General features: G+C 44.6%; 1 protein-coding gene and 1 pseudogene across 3 annotated transcripts in view; both read right to left on the reverse strand.

The window, feature by feature from the left end:
- Positions 1 to 11,325, reverse strand: part of GAN (gigaxonin) — a 63,288-nt gene extending 51,963 nt beyond the window's left edge. Inside the window, exons 1-2 of one of the 3 annotated variants that reach the window (XM_045819149.1) lie at positions 10,991 to 11,097; positions 5,429 to 5,512 (exon numbers count right to left, since the gene is read on the reverse strand). In XM_045819149.1, the coding sequence (XP_045675105.1) occupies positions 5,429 to 5,469 (41 nt within the window). In that variant the 5' untranslated portion in view covers positions 5,470 to 5,512; positions 10,991 to 11,097. Of the gene's footprint in view, positions 1 to 5,428; positions 5,513 to 10,990 lie in introns of all 3 variants that reach the window. The other 2 variants (XM_045819148.1, XM_045819150.1) reach the window with 2 other exon arrangements.
- A 3,246-nt stretch (positions 11,326 to 14,571) lies between these two features.
- Positions 14,572 to 15,073, reverse strand: LOC123806111 (annotated as a pseudogene).
- Positions 15,074 to 24,472: the final 9,399 nt, after the last annotated feature.

A 24,472-nucleotide genomic window follows, 5' to 3' on the forward strand; every position in this document is an offset into this window, starting at 1 on the left:
CCCCAGTCCTCTGCCTGCTCCATTTCTCCTCCCTGAACAGAAGACTGACCCGGGCAACCCTGAGGACACAGTGAAGGCACACAGCACAGAAGCGAGCCCGTGGGAGGGTGTGACTGCTCTGCAGACTGGAAAAATGTGACAAAGGAACGGGTATTAGAACAAGGTCCCAAAAGATGAATATGAATTGATCTGCCAGAAAAGAGCAGGAGGTGGAGAAAAGCAGAGAGAAGAAACATGTGCAAACACACACACACACACTCACACTCACAGATACATGAAGTACTGTGCAGAATTTTCAAGAACTAGAAGAGTATAATTAAGTTGTTTATACAGCAATTGTCACCTCAAGTGTAACGCATCAAAGACAGATTATCTCCCCCACTTTCCTTAAGCAGCCAGGCTCAAAACCTGTTATCTCTTCCTTCTACTTCACCCGCCAGGAGCAGCTGGGTGCTTTCTCCCCTGATCCCTGACACCAGGACGTGCCTTGCTGGGCTAATCTGAGTCTGCCAGCAACTCCAGCCCTGTCCCCCCAGTCCCGAGAACAAACAACTTAAATTACCTTCTTCAAGTACAGCTCCATTCATCGTACTGGTGCTATTGTTTGCTAACTGAATTTCAAAACTATACTAACCTGGCACTTTAGAAGAGCGATTTTTAACCTTTTTTGTTTCATGGCACACATAAACTACTAAAATTCTGCGGCAGAGCAAAAAATATCTTTTTTTTTGCCAATCTGACAAAAAATAGGTATAATTTTGATCCATTTACATTGGATAGTTTATTGTTGTGTTGGCTGTTGTCATTTTTTTATTTGACAGTCTAAGGGAAAAAGGGTCAGTGCCCCTGGCTAAATGGTCAGCTACTGCATGCTTTAACAATTCTTGCAGCACATGGGATGAAAATCGCTGCTCTAGAATATTGTCCTTAGCTGCCCACCCAAACACACATACTTCCCACATTCCAACCCAAGCCGCTAGTCTGGTCCAGCCCAGTGTACCCACTGCCGTGAGCACACACCTCATGTTCCTGCACGTACACCTGTGTCCCACCTGACTGACCCTCCTGGCCCCTCTCTTTCCCTACGCCCCTACCCTGTGCTCCTCCTTTCCAAGGTCTTGCTCGGATTCTGTTTCCTCCATGAAAGCGTATGCAACCACCCAAGCAGCTCTTCCTCCTTGGAATCCCCATAGCCACAAGTACCTACTCAATTAAAACAGCTTTTGTTTCATTCTTTGTTTTTGTCACAATGAAGCTCCAAACTTCGGAACAGGTTCTGTACTTTGGGGAGTCTTCTACACTGTCCCTAATTTAAAGCTCCCAGTAAGTGATGATAAGCATTGTTTACTGGTGATAATGAGGAAGTGGTCTCCTTGGTCTTCCCTTTTCTCACTGACAAGTGCTACCGCTAACAACACTCCACTCCCAGCCACTCACTCCAACTCCACCGACAAACCCACATCCAAGGCATCCTTACGTCTTATCCAAACCACTGCAGAACCCTCCTAATAAGACTACTTCTTAAAACCCAGCAATGTCTATCCATAACCCTTAAAATAAAATTTAAACTCTCCCACCCAGACTAAAGTTGGAAGGTTTTTCTGGGCCCCTTTGCCACACCCCGCCAGCTCCCAATACACCCCAACAACTCAGAAACGTTGCAGCACAACTTGAACTCTCACTGGGGAGCAGGGTGAGTGCCAGCCTGAACTCAGACTCAAGACCCTGCCGCCTCTCTGCTCCTGTTTCGGGCCCCTCTACCCACTGCTCACCGTCCCATCAGGCTTCCCTGTGCTCCCTCCTCCCGCTTTAGCTCTCCGCTGAAATGGCACTTGCTGTGAGAGGTGCCCCCTTCACCCTGTCCTCCAGTCCACGGCAGCGAGCCCAGCCGTCCCTCGCACATCTGTACTCAGACTCTCCCCCGTCTGCCTCCGCTGCCAGCTCCCCTGCATGCCGGGGCCCCACCTGCCCAGTGCGTGGCTGTGCCACATGTACCCACTCAAGACAAATGTAGGGAAGGAACGGTTGTATTAGGGAACCTAAATCAAGAATCTAAGTTCTCTACTTAAAAAAGCTGTTCCTGTGAATGTGACTTGTCAGGGTTACTAATACAGTAGTGAATGTTCTCTTAGGACTTAGGGTCAAGACGATGGTGCAGGCAGACATGACTCACCTCTTCGCACAACCACATCAAAATTACAACTAAAATATAGAACAGCCATCACTCAGAACCATCAGAAATCAAGTTGAATGGAAGTCTGACAACTACGGAATTAAATAAACCATGTCTGGTAGGAGGGGCACAGACAAACAATGGACTGGTCCCTCACCCACCTGTGGTGGATAAAAATTCAGGAGGGATATCTCAGGAGTAAGGAGTCCCAACTCCACACCAGGCCCCTCAGTCCAGGGTTCCAGTGCCAGCAAGATAAGTCTCTGCAACCTCTGGCTGCTAAAACCAACAGGGATTGAGTTGGTGGAAGAAACTGCTGGAGCCCCAAGCGGTTCCTCTTAAAGAACCCACACATGGACTCACCTACTCAGACTCACTCTCTCTGAGCTCCAGAGCTGGGATGGCAGCTTGAAGGGCATCAAAGTGAGTAGAGGCCAGTGTCCATTTTCTAAACCCTCCCCTCATACAGCCAGCAAGCTGGTGCCATATCAGACTCCATCAATGGCACTTCCTGTGAGTGGTGCTCCCCTCACCCAGTCTACAGCAGAGGCTAATACTGTTGGACCTGCCTTGGAGATCCCCAGAAACTCCACTCAACCCAACTTATAGGCCCACCCAAGCTGCTTTTCCACATGAAGGGCTGGTCTTGGCTCATGCTTCACACCTTCCTAAAGCCTATCAAACAAGCAACAGCTGGCCTCAGTGAGCCCCAGGCCTAGCACTAGCAGCAGCCAGCCTAGATTCACAGCTTGGCTTTGCCTAGGAATCTCCAAGTCCAGCACAAGTGGCAGCCATCTCAGATTGCTTTATAGCTCAGGCAGGGTGGCCCTGGGCAAAACACAGGTGGAGGCTGACCTTGGCCTGCACCACTTGGGAAACCCCAGGGCCAGCACACCCAGTGGACAGCTACAGACCACTCTGGAGCACCACCACCCTGCCCCTGCACAGCTGATCTTTCACAGAGGGTAGAGGCTGGTGCTTGATGGTCATAGCCAATCCTTGCAGCTGACTGGTCTAGGTAAATCCCATCCACTGGCCTATAATCAAGCCCCTCGTCAACATCAAATAAGGTACCTACTCCATCTGTGATGTCTTACCACACGGTACACATTGATACTTTTAACAATGCTAATCCTTGAACTATAATTTATTGATGGTAAGCACAACCCCACAAGCAGTGATGACATTTCTGAAGACTGTAGTAACAGCTGGGACAGTGGGGAATGTTTTCATAAACGCCCTTCTCACCAATAGGAAAGAAGATGGTAAACAAAGAAAGCACAGCAACTAACTACTCTGTTCCTGCCCCACTGCAGGAGGGGATAAAAAAATGAGAATTTCACTCTCTCCCTGCCAAGAGGAATTAGCATTTCCAGGCAGGGGACAAAGCTGGTAGCTCTGCTCATACAAGGCAATATATTTAAGAAGCCAGACAGGAAAATAAAATAGCAGGCAAACAAACAAATAAACCACGCCCAAAGAGAAGTCCCCAATCTGCTACTTTATTAGTGTGCACTTCCCAAGCTAGCTCTGGTGTAGAGGAAAGCTGAACAGTGGTGGGAAACTCCTTCTCACCAACCCAATCAAAGCTATGCAAGAAGATGTGGGTCCAGGTGGCCTCCAATTCCACCCCTGAAGTAGCTGTGGGTGATGGCGGTGGGGGGGGGGGGGGAGAAAACAATGACCAATGACTTCTCTTGCTAAGGAGTCCCACCGTGCCACAGCGCAGCTTTCCTCAAACTTCAGGCTGCTCCCAGGGAAGGAGTGCACACTACATGTTGGAAGAGATGCATGCCGACCTCATACCACAGCCTACATGTGGGGTTACCTCCAATTCAGGGGCCGATCAATATAAAACTATGTTTCACAATACTTCTACCCACCTTACCATGTTAACATAAAAATGTTAACAAGCATCACAAGCATCAGCCCTGGCTGGCGTAGCTCAGTGGATTGAGTGTGGGCCTGTGAACCAAAGCATCACAGGTTTGATTCCCAGTCAGGGCACATGCCTGGGTTGCAGGCCACGTCCCCAGTGGGGGCCACGTGAGAGGCAACCACACATTGATGTTTCTCTCTCTTTCTCCCTCCCTTCCCCTCTCTAAAAATAAATAAAATCTTTAAAAAATAAAAAAAAAATAAAAATAAATAAAATAACATACCCCTTCTTTAAAAAAAGAAAATCACAAGCATCAAATGGTCTTTAAAATTGTTCTTAAAAAGATATGGAAATACTTAATAGTTGAGAGAATCACAAAGTACCTATGAGCAAAAATATGCATTTAAGGTTCTATAGCCATAGGTATATTAACTCTAAAAACAAAAACAGAGGACCTTTAATTGTTCTATATTCTATTACTCAATAGTCTATTTTTAAAAACCAGTCCCCCATCTTTCATTTATGATACACTCTGCTTCTCAAAGCTTTGTTGCTTGAAGACTCTTTTATCTGACAAAATATATCACTGAGATGTTATTTTCCCTAAGTATTCTATTTTTCTACTATCTCTAAATAGAGGGGAAAATACAATTTATTCCCACAGCAAAGCAGAGACAGCAAACACTAGATCATCATTTCACATCTAAGTTGCTCTTTGGCAATAAATACTTGAGAGGACTTCACTCTGCTCTTCTGAGCACAGGGATCAAGAGCGCCCGCTGAGCCCTGAAGGGATCTAGCTGGACGCACACCTTTCTGCTCCAAGAGCTACAGCTGTCAACTTTACCTGAGCCTTTGATTTTCTTTCTTCTTTGGACTCATTGTGTCTTAGGAGGCAACGAACCCATGGGAAGCGCTCAGATTCAGGGCTGCAACCATGGCCTGCCACCTGTCACACCCCACACCCCTGCATCTCCACCCTTAGCCTAGAATTCTAACTTACAAAGTATTCATTTCTATTGCAGCTTCAGTACATAAAATGATAGACTTGTATAAGGGTAATGACTCCTTATTTGACCTAATTATGTTTTCTTTATGGATGATATATAGACCTGAAGCCTCACTTTGATATTATGAGATGAACTGATTAGCAGTTTAAACAATGGATAAGGTGGTTTTGTAATCTGGATGCTTAGTCTACATTATGGAAAACTAAATCCTAAAACCCAGTGTTCCTATGTGGAAAAACACTTTGCTTGACTCTCTGAACTATATAAAAATGTACCCTGAGCACATTTAAGAGGACTTGCAGGAGAAAACCCAGGTGTAAGCAGAGGTGGGAGTCTAAGGGCGCAGGTGGAAGAGTGAGGACTTACCAGTCAGTGTTCATTAGAACCAGGTCTTGTTTCTGTCGCATTACTGTTACTCAAAGTAATCCTCAGGAAAGTCCTACAATAAATCTGAACATTCAATACTTTACTTTATGTTAGAGTCACTAGTCTAACAAGAATTTTATTGATTTGTTTCTTCATTTGAAACCTTCCAAAAACCTTTCCAGAGTTAGATTCCCTGCTGCTAACAGTGGCGTCACTCTCATGTAAATAAAGAAATAATTTTAAGCTGTTAAACTTAGAGCTCCAATTTACAAGTGCTTTGTTTCCTTTGAAGCCCAGAGAAAATACTACTTGAATTTCCGAAACTGAACATACTTCAATATTGCTTTTGAAAAACGCACATAACAACAGGGTTAACTCAAACATAACTGCAAATACTAAAAAAGGGAAGGAGGAGAAGGGGGTGGGGGAGCCAAAAATCATTTTCAACCACAAGACTGTAAGTCCTTCAGGATGGAGTTCATCTTTTTAAAGCAGTTGTGAAGGATGCCTTATAGTAGGCAGATAAAAAACAAACAAAGCCTAGGTCCATGAAAAGACAATTCAGGCCCAACTTACTTCCCCTCATTGTAAGAGTAGCACAAGAAATAGGTATAGTCCATTTGATTTAAAGGATGCTCAGAATTCAGCAAGGGTCTCAGAACCTGGAGCCTCTATCTTTGTACCCTGAGTACAAAGAAATTTAGCAGGTTACAGTGACTATTCAAAATCCTTTTGACAATCACCTTTCAGAACCACCAAAATGAGCCACACAAAGGGAGGAGGAGAGGCACCCACTAGTGTGTTCCACAGGCCTTTTAGAGAACATGAACTTGCTCCTTTGGCCACATACATGGGAATCTACAAGAAAGGCAATATTGTAGACCTCAAAGGACTGGGCACTGTTTAAAAAGGAATGCCCCACAAATGTTACCAGGGCAAAACTGGAAGAGTCTACAGTGTCATCCAGCATGTGGTGGGCACTGTAAACACACAAGTTAAGGGCAAGATCCTTGCCAGAGAGTTAGTGCACGTACTTAGCACACTAAGCACTCTAAATGCCGAGACAGCTTCCTGAAACGTGTGGAGGAAAACGATCAGAAAAAGAAGGAAGCCCAAGAGAAAAGCACCTGGGTCCAGTGGAAGCCCTGTCTGCTGCGCCCAGAGATGCACACTGTGTGAGAACCAATGGAAAGGAGCTGCTGGAACCCATTCCCTCCGAATTCATGGCAGGATAAGTGTAAAAACAAAATAAAAATAAAAATAAAAGTAAAAATAAAAAACCTCTTACCATGAAAAAAAAATCCTTATGACAATCATTCAGGACTTGCTATCTATGCAAGGTGACTATAAACTCAAAGTGCAAGTGGGAGAAAGGGGACTTGGGGACAAACAGCATGCTCTGCACATAACAGAGAACACTAATGGACTTTGGTGCCCATAAACTACAGGGAAAATTTCAGGTACCAAAAAAAAGGATAATAATGTCTATGTTACTGTGAAACTTGGACTCCTACAGAGATCACATTAGACTCCTTAAGTAGTTTCATCAGCATCATCTATGAGTCAAACTTTATATTTAAATGGCAAAACAGGCTCATCAATAATTAGGCCTTGGAACACATCCAGATTAGCAGCATAAAATAAATGCTGGTTACAAAACAACTCTACGGGGCTGGGCTTACACAGCAGAGTATCCAATCAAGGCAGCCCGCACGACAGGGCACAGGAAATACTTTAATGCCAGGGCATGACAGAACTTAGTGATACAATAAAGCTGTAAGAACGTAAGAACAGAAACAGACTCCTTCTCCACAGCATATACACACACAAAACAACACAAAAACAGCAGGGAGCCACATACTTCAGACTTACAGAGGGGCTCTGCTGTTCATGTAGCTTAACACCCTCACTTTACACATGAGGAAACTAAGTCCCAGAAAAGTTGTCCAATATGACATAGGCTAGATTCTAGGCTCAATGTCTCCACTCCAACCTCATTAGACCAGCTTTCTCTAAAAAACATGTGGGGAGAGGTGCAGCATTGCCATTCTTACTGGTTGTCTGACACTTCAAAGGATTCAAAGATCTTGGGAATCTTTTTCTTCTTCACTCTCCAGGACTAAGAGCTAAACAAAACTAGCGTTCCAACAGATTCCCTAGAAAACCCAAAATTCTCAAAAGTAAATACAGGATGAGGACCTGTGCAGAACCACTACAACATTACTGCAGAATAACAGTGATTCATTTTCAAATCCATTTCACATATACTTCTCCCCAAGCACCACAGCTCAGAAGAGACAGGAGTCTGAAATCCAGATCAGATCAATGGGACTGTGCCAGAATCAGAAGAGCCTCAGACATGAAGCAAAGCAAACTTTATCTTCGGTTTGCAATATTCAGAAGAAAGGGGAATTTTCTGTAAGCCTCAGGGAACTTTTCCCAGAAGGTCTCAGGGCTGCTGAGATGAAAGATTCTGTGGGACGTTACATCCATGAATTCCATTTCATCATTCTCAAAGGTCATCAGCTATGTTTAGATTTAGTTTTCCCCTTAAACTAAAGGGAAGATGTCACTCAGGGATCAGAATGAAGAAAAGCTGGGAAGAGGGCATGCCGGGAAAGCAGTATCCAACTTAGGTGAATGGTGGACTGTGGAAGGCATCTTTCTGTAGCATCTGCATCCCAAGGCTGCATGACAGATTCTATCCAACCTTTTTTCAGGATTGGTTCCTTTTGTTGAGCATACAGAAGCAATACACAAAATTGTTTCCAAACCCTACAACTTCAGAAGCTTATGACAGTTACTAGAACTATGCTTACTATCGACATTAAACAAAACTCAGATTTTTATAAAACTTCAGAGACTATCAAACTTTTAAATAACCAATCCATATATTAATGACATCACAGACCTAAATGCTTAAGCTTCAATAGGAAAAGAAACATCAAATTTTAGAACATACAAGTTTGTTTTGTTTCAATATAAAAAACCCAATGTCATTAGTATTGAAAATGACTAAACACTTTGTTTCTAAGCAGTAATACAGATTAGTCAAATTACTTTTAAGTGGCCTTGAGATTAATAATTTTAGAAGAACCCCCAAGAACATTCTACCACTTCAATAGCCAAATAAACATAAAGCAATTAGTCACTGAAATAAAACACACACTGACTGATCCATGTTTATCTGTAAAACTTCAAAAATATCTGCCCTACTTACAGCAAAAGATGGTTGAAAATGAGACAGTATGTGAAAATACTTGATAAGCACTTAAAATCATAACATATTGTATATAAGTCAATAAGTAGTAGAGTTTACACAAAGAATAGTTAAATATAAGTAATGCTGCAAGTGGGTATGGTAATTGAGTAGGAGACAAGGTGTCATTAACATGGCATCTAATTTTAGTTCAATCATTAAGTACCAGTAACCTCATCATAAGATAATTCACTAAGGCCCACTGAACCCCATTTCTTATTTGGAAAGTAACAGGATTGGACTAGAGGTCTTAAGTCCTTTATGGGTCTGCTACCTTGATTAGTAATATTTCACACCTAAATTACTGCTATTCTATAAGTAAGCAGAATTTCACATAACTAAACATTCTCATTGTGTGCCACCATGTCATGGGTGGATACCACACCTTTCCCCATACAGCAGTGAATGCTAAGACCTTTTACAGACCTATGTGCAGACCTGTGACACATTCAAAGAGCTATTATATTCTCCTTCACAGCATGGGTCAAAGATCAAATGAGATGAAGACATTTTGTCCCTTATTTATCAGACTAGTGAGCTGAAGCCGAGATTGTCATCTGCCAGCAATGCACAGCTGCAAGAGTAAAAGCTGGAAGGAGAAAACAGGTCCCATGCTCTTCTCAATCAGGATGTAACTGAACGTCTGAAATGGAAACATAACAGAGCCAACCTTCTAATATCCAATCAGCTGTGCTAGAAAAGCAGGCAGCCACTCATTTATGTTTGCTAGACCATTAGGCACTTTCTTTCTGGCTATCAGGGACACAGCAATGAACAAAAGAAAAATCCCTGGCTACACTGAGCTTACACTGTGGTTGGGAAAGATCAACAAGGTAAATGAGTAAAATATAGGGTATATCATAGTGGTCAGTGCTATACAGAAAAATAAAACATGAAAAGATAGAGAGCAAGTGTTTGGGGATTTGCAATTTTCTTTTAAGCTTGCTGGACGCCACTTAAAGAACTACAACAATAATGCATCTAGAGTAGTTTTCCTAAGCATTTCCCCAAATAGGGAACACTTTGGACACCCGGAAGACTCAGGCCTACTGATTCCGGTTTGAGATTGATTGCTCAAACCTCCAAACCGCCAGCTCTGAGCTGTCATATTGGCGATCTAAATCCCCTACTAATAAAGATTCCCACCACTACAACCCCACCTTTAAATCCAGAATGCAAAGTGATTTACAAAAGAGAGCCAGAAGTTACAAGAGCATTTGAACTGCTTCTGAGTTAGGGCAGATGTATCCTAATATTAAGGTCAAAATGTAGTTGGTATGCTGAGCTCTGCTAGGACAAAACACTAAGAATGCAGTACGCATCATTTTGCTTTTTCTGACCTGTCAATTCTAGTGACATTCTCTACTATCAGCCTATATTTAACCAGCTTACTAGGCAGTTTCTCCAGCTTTTAGAATTTTTTTTTTTTAAAGAGCAACCCGGTTTGCGAGAAACTTGCTATAAGAAAAGTTAATAGCGCCCTGCAAGATCTGATACACTTCGTTAGGTACTATCTCATCAACCTTTAACCAGGTTAGTTGAGGTGACTAATCAGGTTAAGTTTTGTTTCACTGAAGTTTTAAAATGCTCTCCGAGTCACTAAACTCTTCTGGTCCTCCAGTTGTAACTGCATCCTGAGAATTACAGCAAGTCTTAAAATTCGGAACAACTTACTTTAACGTGTATCTATAATGCACAGCCCTTCTTTTAAACAGAGTTCCCACAAGGGAGTGGAAAAGACACATTTGACAAGAACTTCAGCCTTGGGATCGGATCGCCTATCCCAAGGAGAAGATACAATACAATACAATACAATACGGGTTTCCCTCTGCCCACACCGGTCGGGAGGTTGTTGGGCCCCCCCGCAGGAGGAGCGCTACCGGTCCGGACCCCGCCGACTGCGCGTCGATAGGAGGCAGGCGAACAGCCCGCAAACTTCAGCGGATGGGGCGGCTTTTCTCGGGCGCGGCCCTGCCCTGCTCGTCCAAGCGGGTCCGGAGCCAGTCCTGGACAGCGCTTGGGGGCCCCCGGGGCTCTGAGGCCTGGGCCAGCGCCAGGCTGTGGGAATCAGAGGAGAGAGGGCCGAGGGACTGCAGCCCGGGTCCGGGGTCAGCTCCGGGGGGACAAGGGTCCTGTGGGCCGGACTCGAGGGTGGGCGAGGCCACTGGAGCTGTCCTGGGAGCCCCGCAGGGAGGTCGGCCAGGAGGGACCCCAGCGGCGGGGGGTGGTAACAGGAACTCAGGTGCCACGCCCGGCCCGCCCCGCCCCCGGAGCAGCGCAGTACCGCCCGACCCCCTCCTCACCTGATGTACGGGCTGGCTGCCGCCAAGATGTTCTTCTGAACGGGGATCTCCTCCCCATCGAGGACCAGGTGCGCGTCGCAGAAGCGGGACTCCTCGCGGAAAGAGCTGAGCGCTCGCAGCAGGCGCGCGGCGTGCTGCGGGTCGGACACCGCGCTACCCTCGGCCATCGCAGCGCCCGCTAGTCACCGGCCGGTCCCGCTCCCGACGTAGCCACGTCGGGCCCCTGGAGCCGTCCGCGTCCGACGCGCGGCCCGTTTGCACAGCCCGCGCGCGCGCGCGCCCGTTTGGCCCAACTATCTGTGATCCCTGAACAAGCGGAGCCCCCGAAACGCGCCTGCGCCATCCGCGGCAAGAGGGACTGGTACCTTTAAGGAGCCGCGGTATTACGTCATTTCTGCGCGACACCTCCCCGCCCGCCGTCGCCGGAAGCGGCAAGTCAGAAGCCTTAGTATCTGTCAGACCCTCCCGGCCCGCCCCTGCGCAGCCAGGGGCTGTCCACAGCTAGAGTGATCGCTGCGGCGTGGGAGGTGTGCGGGCCGCCGGTGGCCTCTGGAGCCCCGAGTCCCGGCTGTTCCATTCCCTTGCTGTTTGACCTGGGTGCGGTGCCCATCCTCCATTTCTCCATCTGCAAAGTGAAGGTGATAACTTCTCCGTGTTATGGACTCACGTGAGATAACGCCTGTAAGCAAGGGCTCTGTAGGTGTAGCTTTCCTTAAGTATGAGAGAAAAACCGTTTCCCAGGTAAGGGCAGCGACGCGAGCAAACAGGGTCTGGAAAGAGCGTTTTTTCGGTTACGGCCTGGGGAGGAGATGGAGCAGATGAAGTTGAAGGAATAAATGGCAGATTTCAAATTTGTCAGGGCCTCCTTGGCTGTGATAAGGGGCTGTCCTAATTCCGGTAGTTAGGTACCATGGAAGGGCTTTGAGTAGAGGGCTTTTATAGAGATCACTCAGCCGCTGCATGGAGAAGGAGTGGGGGTGGGGAGGGTGCTAAAAGCAGAGTGGTGCTTAAATATTGCAGTACTCGATGGAAGAGAATGGTGGTCTGGATGGAAGGGTGATGATGGAGGTGGACAATAGTGGATGGCTTTAAAAGAATAGACACAATTGTGAGCGAGGGGGGTGCCTAGGATAATGTTCTGGGTTGAAGAAACTGCATGGATGTTGGTACCTTTGAGCAAAATAGGAATCGCTGAAGGGTTGGAAGGTGGAGAGGCCAGACGGTGCAGTTGTGAGAGGAAGCAACCCTGGGTCAGCTTAGCCTACAGGGCAAGCCCTATGCCATCTGAGGTTTCCCGGGAGGATGTTAAGGGCACGTGGGAATGTGGAATGCAACCACCGTATTGAGTACAAACAGGTACTCAATAAGCGTCTAAAGAAATAGCAGTTTTATGAGGACCAGGGCCCAGAGGAATGTGATCAACATTCCAGATAAGGCAGGATGCGGTTTTCACTGGATCAGCTCAGTCCTCCTTCAGCCAAAGTCTCTGATAAGGTCTTGGATCTTTACCCTGAACCAGCCAAAGCTATGGAGTCACTGGCAGGAATCAGAGTATATAACTCTGGTAGAGTCACTGGCTGAATAGATAGAAAGGAGGATATTATCGGTGGAAAGTCCAGGCATTTCTAGTCCCTTCTTCAAAGGCAGCTCAGTATTTATGGGAGAAATGGTAAAAAAGTTTAGGTTTGACTTCAAACAAAAGGAAGGGATGGAGGGAAGCGGATGGAGATATAGGTGAATCAAGAGTGGCTCTGAGTGACTAATTGTTAAAGCCAGGTTATGGGTACATGGAGATTGGTTGTACTAGTCTCCGTATTTTTGTATATGTTGTAAAATGTCGTAAGTTAAAAAACAAGCAGCCCAAGTGTTTCTTCCCCATGATACCTGCCCAGTATCCTAGGGAGCAGTAGACACTCCTTTCTCCAAGTTGTTGCTGTAGTTTGAACATTTCTCTGGGAGTAAACTTATTGTAATGAGTTTATTTATCCATGGTATCTGCTAGCTTGCATATTTTAGTGTGTCTCCATTCCCAAGTGCCAAGCATAGTGACCAGCAGTGCTCAGTGAATGGTGGATGGATAGAGGGATTAAAAATGTTGTGGGTGCTCTCCCTCTTTGGAGCACACCTGCGCCTTTCACTTCCCCCTCTTCTTCCCCTTCTTCTTCTGCACCTGTGGGTGCATTGTCTTCGCCTTCCTGTCTTCTAAGTTCCAAGGGCCCTTCTTTACTTATGTAACTTGTTTCCCGAGCCTATGCAGACCAGCTGTCGCACTTCTACTACCTCTGTAACTTTCTAAATAAACTTGATCTTATAATTTGTAAAGTAAATTGTGACTACCAGACACTTAATAAATGTTTTCAGCCTGGCTGGTGTGACTCAGTGGATTGGACACTGGCCTGCAAACCAAAAGGTCACCAGTTCAAGTCCCAATCAGGGCACATGCCTGGGTTGGGGGCCAGGTCCTCCGCAACTGGGGGCGTGGGAGAGGCAACTGTTTCACTCTCACACAGTGATGTTTCCCTCCCTGTCTTGTCTCATGCCCTTCCCCTCTCTCTTTGAAAAAAAAAATAAACTAAATAAATGTTTTCAGAATTGCAGTCTCTTTTTAGTTTATTTGTGTTTTGTGATCTTTCTCAGCTTGGGGTCAACAATGACAGAGTTCTCTATGCCTTGTAGACATTTGTTAAATAATTGATTCGTTGCTGGGAATGCTGGTCTACTCTTCACATGTCAGAGTTTTCAAAACAAAACAAAGAACTCAAATAACAGAATCACCCTGAGGTAACCAGTTATCCCAGAATGGGAGTGTTGCCTCAGCTGAATTAATTGGAGGTAAGTGGGGATTAGTCAGGCAGGCTCTTCCTGGTAGGGGTGAACCTTGTCTGGTGTTTTGACAGATGGAAGGAACGGCAGGATCTGGGCAGCGGGTTGTAAACAAACCAGCGTCCCTCAGGGGACAGGTAGTTGCTGTCTTGAGAGGGTCACCGATGCAACAGGCAGCTGATAAGCAGAACCTGCATATGCTTTCAGGACCACCTCACTGTTGGCAGTGGTCCCGACCAGCCCGCATGCCTGAATAACTCATATTCAGTTCAACGTGACCTTCAGGGACCCTCCAGGCACTTTTTCATGGCAGAGTCCCCATGCTGTTCCATGCTCATGCCTTCCGTGCTGCACTGACTTCATTGGACTGTCATCAACAGGTTTAGAAGTTGGTTTGTGAGCTCCTCCAGGGCGCTTAGTAGGTGCCTTGTGATGCCTTCACATAGGTAGAGGTAGCTGGTTGGGGAATTGAGCAGGGGAGGTGGGATATGATACGATGGGGGGAGGTGGGATCACAGGGAGCTGAAGGTCTCAAGTGGGAGGCGGCTCCTCAGCTAGCTGGTTGCACCAGTGGATAAGGGCCCAGTGGTGCCAAATCCAGTGATTTTTCAAGAGATGGAAAAATTCAGATTCACATGTCAAATGTCCCAGTTTTTCTGTTTTGTTTTTTTTTTTTAATTTTTAAATTTTATTTTATGTACAAAGAGTCATTCTGTGGTAAGGTAGATGTCTTGAATGACCCACTCACAGAAATTCACTTAGTCCAACTTCATGAAGCCTGTATCCTTCGCATACTGACGGAAACACTGGCGGCACATAGAAGGCTGTGCTTCTGGATCAGGCCCTGCCCGTTTGAGCAGGGTTCTCCGCACGAGGAGTACCCTGGCCTAATTTTCTCAGATGGCTCCAGTAGAACTGTTGGTGACCCTCTTGCTCTCTACTGCAACCCGAATGCCCCAGTTTTCCAACATGAGCCACTTATTCCATTTGAGAAGCGAAGATGCAGCCTAAACCTGGCTTTAATTCATTTCCAGAGCTAATCAGAAGCCCATCTCGTTTTATTGAGGAGGGAGTTAACAATCAAAAGTATGCTAGGCTCTCAATAAAACTTGTTGAGCTGAACTCAGGTGCCCCAAGAAAAGTCATCCTGGTGCAACAGGCCAGGAAGAGGGTCCAAATGTGGGAAGAAGACGGGGGCGGGACCTACCCTTCCGTCAGCTGTAGGAGCCACTCCTGATTGGGCAATGGACTGTTTTGCATCCTTTCTTGATGTTGCTCAAACTGAGCCAGCCTTGGTATTGTTTATGACCATCAGAATGGTATATTTGGTGCTATTGTCTCTCTGCATTCCATAGATACCAGCTATTGTGAAACATATAATCTGAGAGATCCGATATCATCCCAGCAGTTTCAGTCTCTGATGACTATAACTGTTCCCTTCTGGTTTAGAGGCTAAATAGGCAGCTGGAAGAAGACTTATGTTGTTTGTTTTTGGTCTGAATACTAAAAAAGAATATTCAGGAGATATTAACAGTAGTCATTCATTCAATAGATATTAAGCATCTACTATATGGTATACACTTCAGACAGCGATGGTGAAAACATAGTTACCTCAGTGATATCATCGTAGAGGTTTTTACTCTGCTTTTCTGACCATGTATCATTTTTTATACTCAGAAAAAATAAGAAAACAATTTCCACTTGCAAAAAGGAGAAAAAAACAGATTTGCTTTGCTTTCAAAAGTGATCCTTTGAAGAGAAGAATCACTTTGGGGCTTGGGACTTTATCTTTTCATAAATGTTAGGAAGAGGAATGGGAATCCAGTAAAAGAACTAATACAAAAGGAAAAAAATGAATAGTTTGAAAGCTCTTTAGAAGTCATCTAATCCAGTGGATTCATTTTATTCAAGAGAAAACTGAAGATGAGCAAACAGCTTGGTCAAGGTCATACATGTGACCTTGTCAGGCAGAACAGACAGGCCTAGAGTTTCTGCCTTCCAGCCCTGTGAGCTTTTCTATTACACCAAGCTGACTCTTCGTAAACATCAATTTGGTTGAAGCAGTCTCTTCTGATTCATTTTAAGGCGGTCTTCAAATATTTTATTGCGTAAATCTGTCATTTATCCAAATCTATATATAGCTCCTTTCTGAAAGTCTAAGCTCTTCCAAATTGCTGAGTCAGAGAACATCTCAGTATTTATAACTCTTGAGTGTTGCTTCTATATGTTTATACAGTATTTTGAAGTGTCTCAGAAACCAGTGAACTAATTAAGTTGTAATGAAGATAGTGACTGTTTCTTTCTAAATCCGCGCTATACTCCCCAGCAACCAGCAGAGTGCCTGACACACAGTAGGTCCTCAGTAAGTATTTGCCAAATGATTAAATGTTAATGGGTAGGAGAACTGGGATTTTTCTGTCTGTAAGGAATTACTTATGATATTGTTTTCTATAAGTCCCCACTGAACTCCAAGCTAGTATGGCCAACAGCCTACCTGACATATTCAGTTGAATATCTAATAGATACCTGCAACTTAACATGTCGGAGATAAACTTCTGATTTTACCCCTTAAACCTAATCATTCTGCAAATAAATGGCAGCACCAAAGAACAGAAACTTAGGGATGTTCTTGACCTCTGTCTCTCACACCTTTCATCCAGTTCCCCAGCAAACCCCACAGCTCTTCCTACAGACCGTCTCCCGAATCCAGTCTTGTCTCACAGCCTCCACCAGGACCACTCTGGTCCAGACGCCAACTAACTCCACCTGGGCTCCTGAGTAGGCTCCTAGCTGCTCTCCCTGCTTCTCCTCTTTCCCCCTTATGGGTTCTTGCTCCCCGTAAATTAATCAGATCAAGTTGCTTCCCAGTGGGAAACCCTCCAATGGCTTCCCTCTAAATGGGGGAAAAATCCAAAGTTCTTACCATGCCTTACAAAGTCCTATGTGATCTGGCCCTGCACTTCCTCTATGACCTCACTTCCTAGCACACTCCTCTCCCTCAGGGTACACTAACCAAACTGGCCTTTTTGCTCTTCCTTGAATAGGCCTTGCATATGCCCACCCTGGTTTCTCAGCCTGGAAGTTTCCTCATTCTTGTAGCTTGTTCTTTCCTTCTACTTAGATCAGAGCTCAAATGTCACCTCCTCAGAAAGGCCTTCACTTATTCTCCTGTATAATGGCTCCCTTTAACCTGCTTTATTTTTCTTCACTGCATTTAATCACTGCCTAAAATTATACACATTTATTTGTGTATTGTTTGTCTCCTTAGACTATAACAGAGGTTTCATGAGGTCTGGCAGCAGCTTCCTATTTTATTTATCACTCTATCCTCAGCCTTTAAAGCAATGCACAGAATATAGTGTGTACTCAATAGACACATACTTACAGGCAGGAAGGAAATCTTACTTGATGTTTTCATCCCTTGCTGTCTAACCTGACATTGCCATCTTGGTAGAAGATGAATTATCAAGAGTGATTCAAAGGACCAGAAATGAAACTTCCAAACCTTCGAAGGTTACAGTACAACATCTCTGGGCATTGGTTGCCCCAGTAATTTCTTTCAAACTAAGTCCAGTGCAAGACACTTTATTTTCCTTCTTCAAGGTACACCATTTTGCACTTGTACCCTGTAAATTTGTTTTGGGTATTATATATTGTTTATGTACCCAAAATCATGTAAAAGATACTGAATTTTTGTCCTTCCCCCTAGATTTCTAGCCAATACACTTAAACCTGTTTAAATGTCTGTGAAGTCATGTGAATTTCTTTAATTCATTGGATTTCCTTGCTGCCTCCTCCCCAGGTCTCTTTCCTTCATCTTTGGAGACTCTGGTTACCTTACTCCACTTCTTCAGCTTCTCCCTCTGAAAAACTGGGATAATCACAGTCACTTCTAGAGAGTGGTTGTGGACATTAAATGAGAGGGTACTAGTGAAGCTCTGATGACAGGGTCTGGCATATAGTAGGTGCTCAATAAGTGCTGAGTGTTGTTATGGTTATTATCGCTATCATCACCACAATCATCATCCTGGTTTTTAATGGCATCCTTGCCCAGCTCAGGAATTATTAGCTTCCAGTTGATTTTCAAGTTAAAAGTCTAGTCTCTCCTCCTCTACAATCAGGGCCCCACCAGCTACATCCTCTCTGGGTCTAGGTTGACAACGTCACTTCTTGTTTCACTCTGACATTAATGCTGGGCTTCAGGTGAACTTCATTTTCTGACTCCATCTGACATTTAAATTCCCTAGTTTAACTCTTTAAACATCCCATTCTACTCCTTTTCTTTCTTGTCCCAACCTTTAATTTTAATATTTAAGTTCATCTGATATTTTCTGAAATCTGTTAAACCTCTTTGGCCAGTAAGTTTTGCAACTAATTAATACTGAAATATGGGGGTTTTTTTTGTCTCCCAAAAACCTTTATTGAGATACACAGTAAAGTGTGCAGCTCAATGAACTGTTCCATGCGGATACACCTGTGAAATCGCCAGGTGATTCACAGATCGGCATAAGGAACATTTCCGGTAACCGAGAAGGCTCCCGCAGGCCTGTTTCCAGTCAGTACCTCCCAGAGGAAACCACTGTTCTGACTTCTATTGCTATTGATTAGTTTTTTCTGTTCTTGAACGTTTGCATTTAGCTTTTTTCACTCAATATGATGTCTTTGAAATTTTCTATTTTGTTGCTTGTAACAGTAGTTGGTTCTTTATTACTGTGACCATACCATTGTGCAAATATGTCACAATTTATTTATCTATTTTTCTGTTGATGGATATTTGGACTGTTTCCAGTTTGTGGCTATTATAACAAAGCTGTTATGAACATTCTTAAACAAGTCTTCAGGTGGATATATGCACTTATTTCCCTTGTGTACATGCCTGAGTTCAGTCCCAGGTCATAGGGTGAGCATATGTTCAGCTTTAGCAGATACTGCCGAGCAGTTTTCCAGAGTTTTTGTACCAAATTATACCCCCAACAGGCATGTATAAAAGTTCCAGTTGCTCCAAATCCTTAAGTAATAGGCTGTGTCAGTCTTTTAGTTATCCATTCTGGCGAGCAGGTAGTGATATTTTGTTGTTGTTTTAAAGATTTTATTTATTTACTTTCAGAAAGACGGGAAGAGAAGGAGAAAGAGAAAGAGAGAAAGAGCAATGTGTGAGAGACACACCAATGGGTTGCCTCCCATACGCCCAACAGGGGGCCTGGCCTGCAACCCAGGTGTGTGCCCTGACCAGGGATCGAACCAGCGACTCTTCAATTCTCAGGCTGGCGCTCAATCCACTGAGCCACACCAGCCAGGGCTCTTGTTTTAATTTGAATTTCCCTGATGAGTCATAATGTTGAGCACCTTTTCATATGCTTTTTGACCACCTGGATAGCTTTTTAAAAAAATACTTGTTCAAATTTTGCATCATTTTGAAAAATTGGATATCAAACTGATTTTAGTAGGAGAAACACAAATTTCTTCTCTTAATTTGTGGTTTGCCTTTTAAATCTCTAAATGGTGTCTTTGATGAACAGACATTCTTCATTTTAATGAAGTTTGATTTATCGACTTTCTCTTTTATGGTGAGTGCTTTTCATGTTCTGTTTGGAAGTCTTTGCAATCATGATAATATTCTCCTATGCTTTCTTCTAGAAGCTTTGCTGATTCACTTTAACATTTAGGACTATGACCCAACTCAAATACATGCATTTTTTTTAAATCCAGCTCAAAATTCATTTAACAGGATTTTAAAATACCTATCATATGTCAGGCACTTATGGTAAAACAAAAGCAATTAGAGTCAACATTTAAAGAACGTATTGGGCAGTAGAGGAAAGGGGGAGGCTTGCACATAAACAATATCTAGAAAGTAGTAATTTAGTTGGAAAATGTGATATGGCCTAATTATTCAAATACACTGCCCAGAGTCATTTCCTCTTCACACATAGGCAGATGGATTACATTTCCTACATGCCAATGATCCTTTCTTTCTCACCCTTCATTGGTCCCCCATTTCCTCCAGGTAAAATCCAAGCGCCTTGTGCCTGGCATGTGAGGTGTCCCACCACCTGGCCCCCCTCCCTCCTCACCTCCTCTTCTAGACCCACTCCGACCTCCATCCAACACCCTCCGCACACACCCACCTGAATTCCTGAACAGAGCGAGCTGTTCATCCTGCCAGCTCTTTGAATCTGCTCTCCCCTCTACCTAGGCTCCTTCTCCCATCACTTTGATGCCTGGAAATCTTCCCACCGCTCCAGCACCACCTCTGCAAAGCCTCGCTCAGTTTCTTTCTATCTCACTGTTTGTGCCTTGAAATCTACCTCTGGAGCCAGATTGCTGAGTTTGACCCCTGCTTCTGTCATTTTCCAGCTCTGTGACCCTGGGCATGCTACTTAAACTGCCTAAGTCTCAGGTTTGTCACTGGAAATAACTGCAGTTCCTGCTGTCTAAGGTTTTGTGCAGAGTAAGTAAGATTATCCAGGCACAATTGTTTAGCACAGTATCTGGCACATAGTAAGGGGCTCAGTAACTGTCTGCTTGAAAAATAGTTATAACCATCATACTAATGACATATCAGCTAACATAACTGGACTTTTCATTAGACTGGGTGTTCTCTTTAAATCAAAGAGCACTTCCTTAATTTTTCCATAATTGCCCCTACTAGTAGTACCCACTTTTGGGGTTCTTAGTGCAGTTCCTGGCACTAAGGAACTGCACTAGGAAGCTTCATGTCTATCACCTTAACGGATCTTTACAGCAACCTACAAGATAAGTACTAGGATCTCCATGCTACGGCTTTAAGAAACTGAGGTTCCGAGAGGTGAAACTCTGCCCCGTGCCCCTCAGCTGACTCGGGGAGAAGTCAGGACCTTGACTCCTGCTTCACTGTAAAGTGTGTGAGCCACTCACTATGAGTCCCTGCCTGGCACCTACACAGTGAGTTCAGAACATATTTGATGACTAGAACTAAGTCTAACAAACCCAGAACCTACCCAAATCTGGGGAAAGGAACATGGACTCGTCTGCGCTGCCAAGGTTCTGAATGTGGCCCTGACAGGCCAAGCGGCCCGAGATGAGACCCTTCTGGCAAACAAACAGCATCTAGAGCAGGTGCTTTCAACTTTTCCCTCTTGGGAAACGGTGGTTTCAACATCAATAATTTATACTTTGCGACTTCAAGGCGTGCTCTTTAATTGACACAATGCTACCTTTCCAGAGGAACAGGTTGTCACTTTTCACAAAATTTGTCCTATTTAAATGAAACTTTATTTGTTGTCTAATTACCTACCATTTCCTTTACTGCTATATTACAGTCCCAGGCTTTTAAGATGCTGTGCCAAGAGCCTTAGGAAGATCACCTTCCAACAAAGTCTGGAACCCTGACGTCTCTGGCCCAGGTGTAAATGTCTTGAGAGCCGGGACCACGTCCTATCCCAGCTGCATCTCCCATGGCACCTCACTTGGTGAGGCAGGAATTCAATAAGCGTTTGCCAAAGTAATTATCTGTGTACGTGTTTCATGTTGGGTATTGGGCTAGGCCTTGGGAAGAAGGTAGGAGAAATCAGATTCAGATCTTGCCCTCCAGGGGCATCTAGTCCAACCCAGAAAAAAAGACTCAAACCTCAGCAATAAGCATCTGATATGGGAAATGGGTCGTGTGGTGGGGATTGTAGCAGAGTCACACTGGGGTACACCCCCTTCCCAAAGCATCATTTGTACTTAAAGATTGCTAGGAAATTCTTTGATATTAAAGCAAGCATGGGTGTAATATGAAGTACACTATAACATGTGTGTGCAGGTTAAGGTAAAACACAGATTTTGAGGTGCTATATTTGGTAGACCCTTCCCCCCTGCCTTTCTCCTAGGCTAGGTGGCCCCCTCCTCTGTCTTTAGGAGTGTTTTGGTGGGTGACAATGATAAGTATGGCTGTTGGCATCAGACAGAATTGGGTTTTCAGTCAGGCTCTGCCCATCACTTTCCAGCTATGTGTTTTTGAGCAAGTAGCGTGAGCTCTGTGAACCTCAATTTACTCATGATTTTATGAGGATTAGTGTTTTATATAAAGCTTTTGTCATATGCACAGTAGCTTTTATGCATGTTGTGAGGCAATGTTCATGGGATGGATGGGTGGGTGGGTGGGTGGATGGATGGAGTAGGGAACAAGTCAGTCTATTGCCACATAGCAAAAAAAAGAAAAGGCACATATTCCCTTTATTATTAATACTTTGCAATTCTATACCATTTTGTACCCTTGAAGCACTTTCATATTCACACACAAGTCATAGAGTCATCTCAATGCTACCCCTGAGAAAAATGGAGGCCTCAAGAAATGCCCAGAGTCTTGCAAAAACTGAGATTGGTCAACTGGAAACAGCACCCAGTTCAGCATCTTTCACACAGTAACCTGGGGACTTGTTGGGGGGTGGGTGGGGATGAGGAGAAGCAGGCATGGCTTTCAAATCACTGCCTTTCCAGTCTGAGCTGTGTATAGCCGGTTAATTTGAGCTGTATGTCGTGAGTCTTACAATCACAGAGTCCACACAGCTAGGGTGAGGCAGGGGTTCTTCATGTTCCCTGTTGAAAAGCTGATTGATACAAGCTGTGGACTCTAATCCCCTTGAGAACATACATGCACACAAAAATCCACATGCCATTTGAGGAAGCCCATGGGCACCCAGAAGACCCTCCAGGTGCTCAAGACGCCTCTGGAGTGAACATCCTGGGCCTGACCAGCTGCAGACCACAGACTCACGACCTCCAGACAGAGTAATAGAAACAGTACACCCCAACATAACGAACCCTGGCAGCCTCAGCCAGGGACAGCTTCCCCTCCCAACTCTGCAATCATCTGAAATCTGAAAAGTTTCTCTTTCAATAAATGCCCAAAGTCAAGTCATCCATTTCCATCCCAGCTTTTCGAAAGTTGTGGTGGAGATGAAAATTGAGGTCATCTGTGTTTTAGAGATGAAAATTGCCAGCGTGTTAATGGAACAGGGTGGAGACTCGTGAACAAGATAATACAGAGTCACTACAGGCAATGCCTTTGTTGTCATGAAAGCCAAGATCCGCCATGAAAGATAAAAAAAAACAGACTCACTGCTGAGAGGAAACTTGGTGAGGCCATTCACACCTTCATTCAACACTCATGTATTGAGCAGCTACTATGTGCCAGGCACTATTCTAGACCCCTAAGCTACATCTGAGACCAAAACAAAGGAAAAGCCTTGTCCCGCATGTAATCCTTAAGCTTATAGTCTAGTGAGGATGATGAACAAATACCACTAAATGTAATCGATAAATTGTACAGTATGCCAGAAGGCACTAAGTACTGGGTAGGGGGAGGGGAGAGAAAGGAAGTTTATCAGGATGCAGAGATTAGGGGTGTGTGTGATGGAGGAAGCAAGGTGCATTATAAAACAGGGTCAGGAAATCTGCATTGAAGGCAGGGTTTGGAGAGCTTTGCTCAAGACTTGAAGACATGTTGCTGTGGCAGTGCCTGAAAGGGGCGAACCGAGAAGGTGACAATAATGACACCAGATGGCTAACATCTAAGCATTCACCCAGCAATTATTCACTGGGTGTGTAGAGCTAGGTGCTAGAGGCAGGCTGAATAATGGCCCCTAAACATACTCAGGTCCTAATCCCTGGAACCTGTGAATGTCACCTATATGGCAAAAGTGACTTTGCCGGTGTCATAAAGTTAAGGATTTTAAGATAGGGAGATTATCCTGGATTACATGGCAGGCCCTAAATGCAATCATAAGGGTCCTTATAAGAGAGAAACAGAGGGGGACTTGACTATAGAAGAGAAGAATGTCATGTGCCTATGGCAGTGGGGGGAGAAAGGGTGATGTGACCTGGGGTCATGAGCCAAGAAAGAGGAAGCTAGAATGGTCACGGAAACACACCCTCCCCTACAGCCTCCAGAAGGAAGCTATCCTTCTGACACCTTGATTTTCTTCCCCCAAGACTCCTTTTGGACTGCTGAGCTCCAGAAATGTTAAGACTAAATCTGTGCTATTTTCTACCACCGTGTTTGTGATAACTCATAGCAGCAACAGGAAACTAATACAGCACTTTTACAGACAAGGACATAATAATGAACAAAAGGGACAAAAATCCCTACTGTGTGACGTCCTATCCTTGACCACCCCTTCTGTGCCAGGCACTAGCCTGTGCCCTTGTTGTGCAGTAACCCTTTGTCACATCAGTCTGAGGAGATGGTTATTATGGTGCATGAGGCTGTGTAACTCAGAGACCCTGTTCTTTAACCATCTGAGGGTCTTCTGGTTGTGCCCGATTAGACTGGGTTTGTTGTATGATGACTATTTTGGGTGTGCAAGTGATTTGCGTGTGCCATCTCTGATGCCATTGGACACCTGGGTGGATGGGACTACTCTGGGTGCCTGGGAAGCTAACCCCTTCCTCTCTCACCACACCAGGAGTAAGGCTCTTCCCAAGGAAAGGAGGAGCCTCCTTTATTCAAGGGTACATCAATTAGTAGCATCCTCTACATGAACTGCCCACGGAATCTTAACTAAGTCAGGTGGGACTAAGTGGCAGGCACTTCTAAGGGCTTTAAGAACATCAATTAATCTTCATGGCAGCCCTATGAAGTGGGTTCTACTGTTACCCCATTTCACAGATAAGGAAAGAGGCACAGAGAGGTTA

This window comes from Phyllostomus hastatus, unplaced genomic scaffold, assembly GCF_019186645.2.
Source record: "Phyllostomus hastatus isolate PE091 unplaced genomic scaffold, TTU_PhHast_1.1 phas_scaffold_345, whole genome shotgun sequence".
NCBI classification, from domain to species: domain Eukaryota; kingdom Metazoa; phylum Chordata; class Mammalia; order Chiroptera; family Phyllostomidae; genus Phyllostomus; species Phyllostomus hastatus.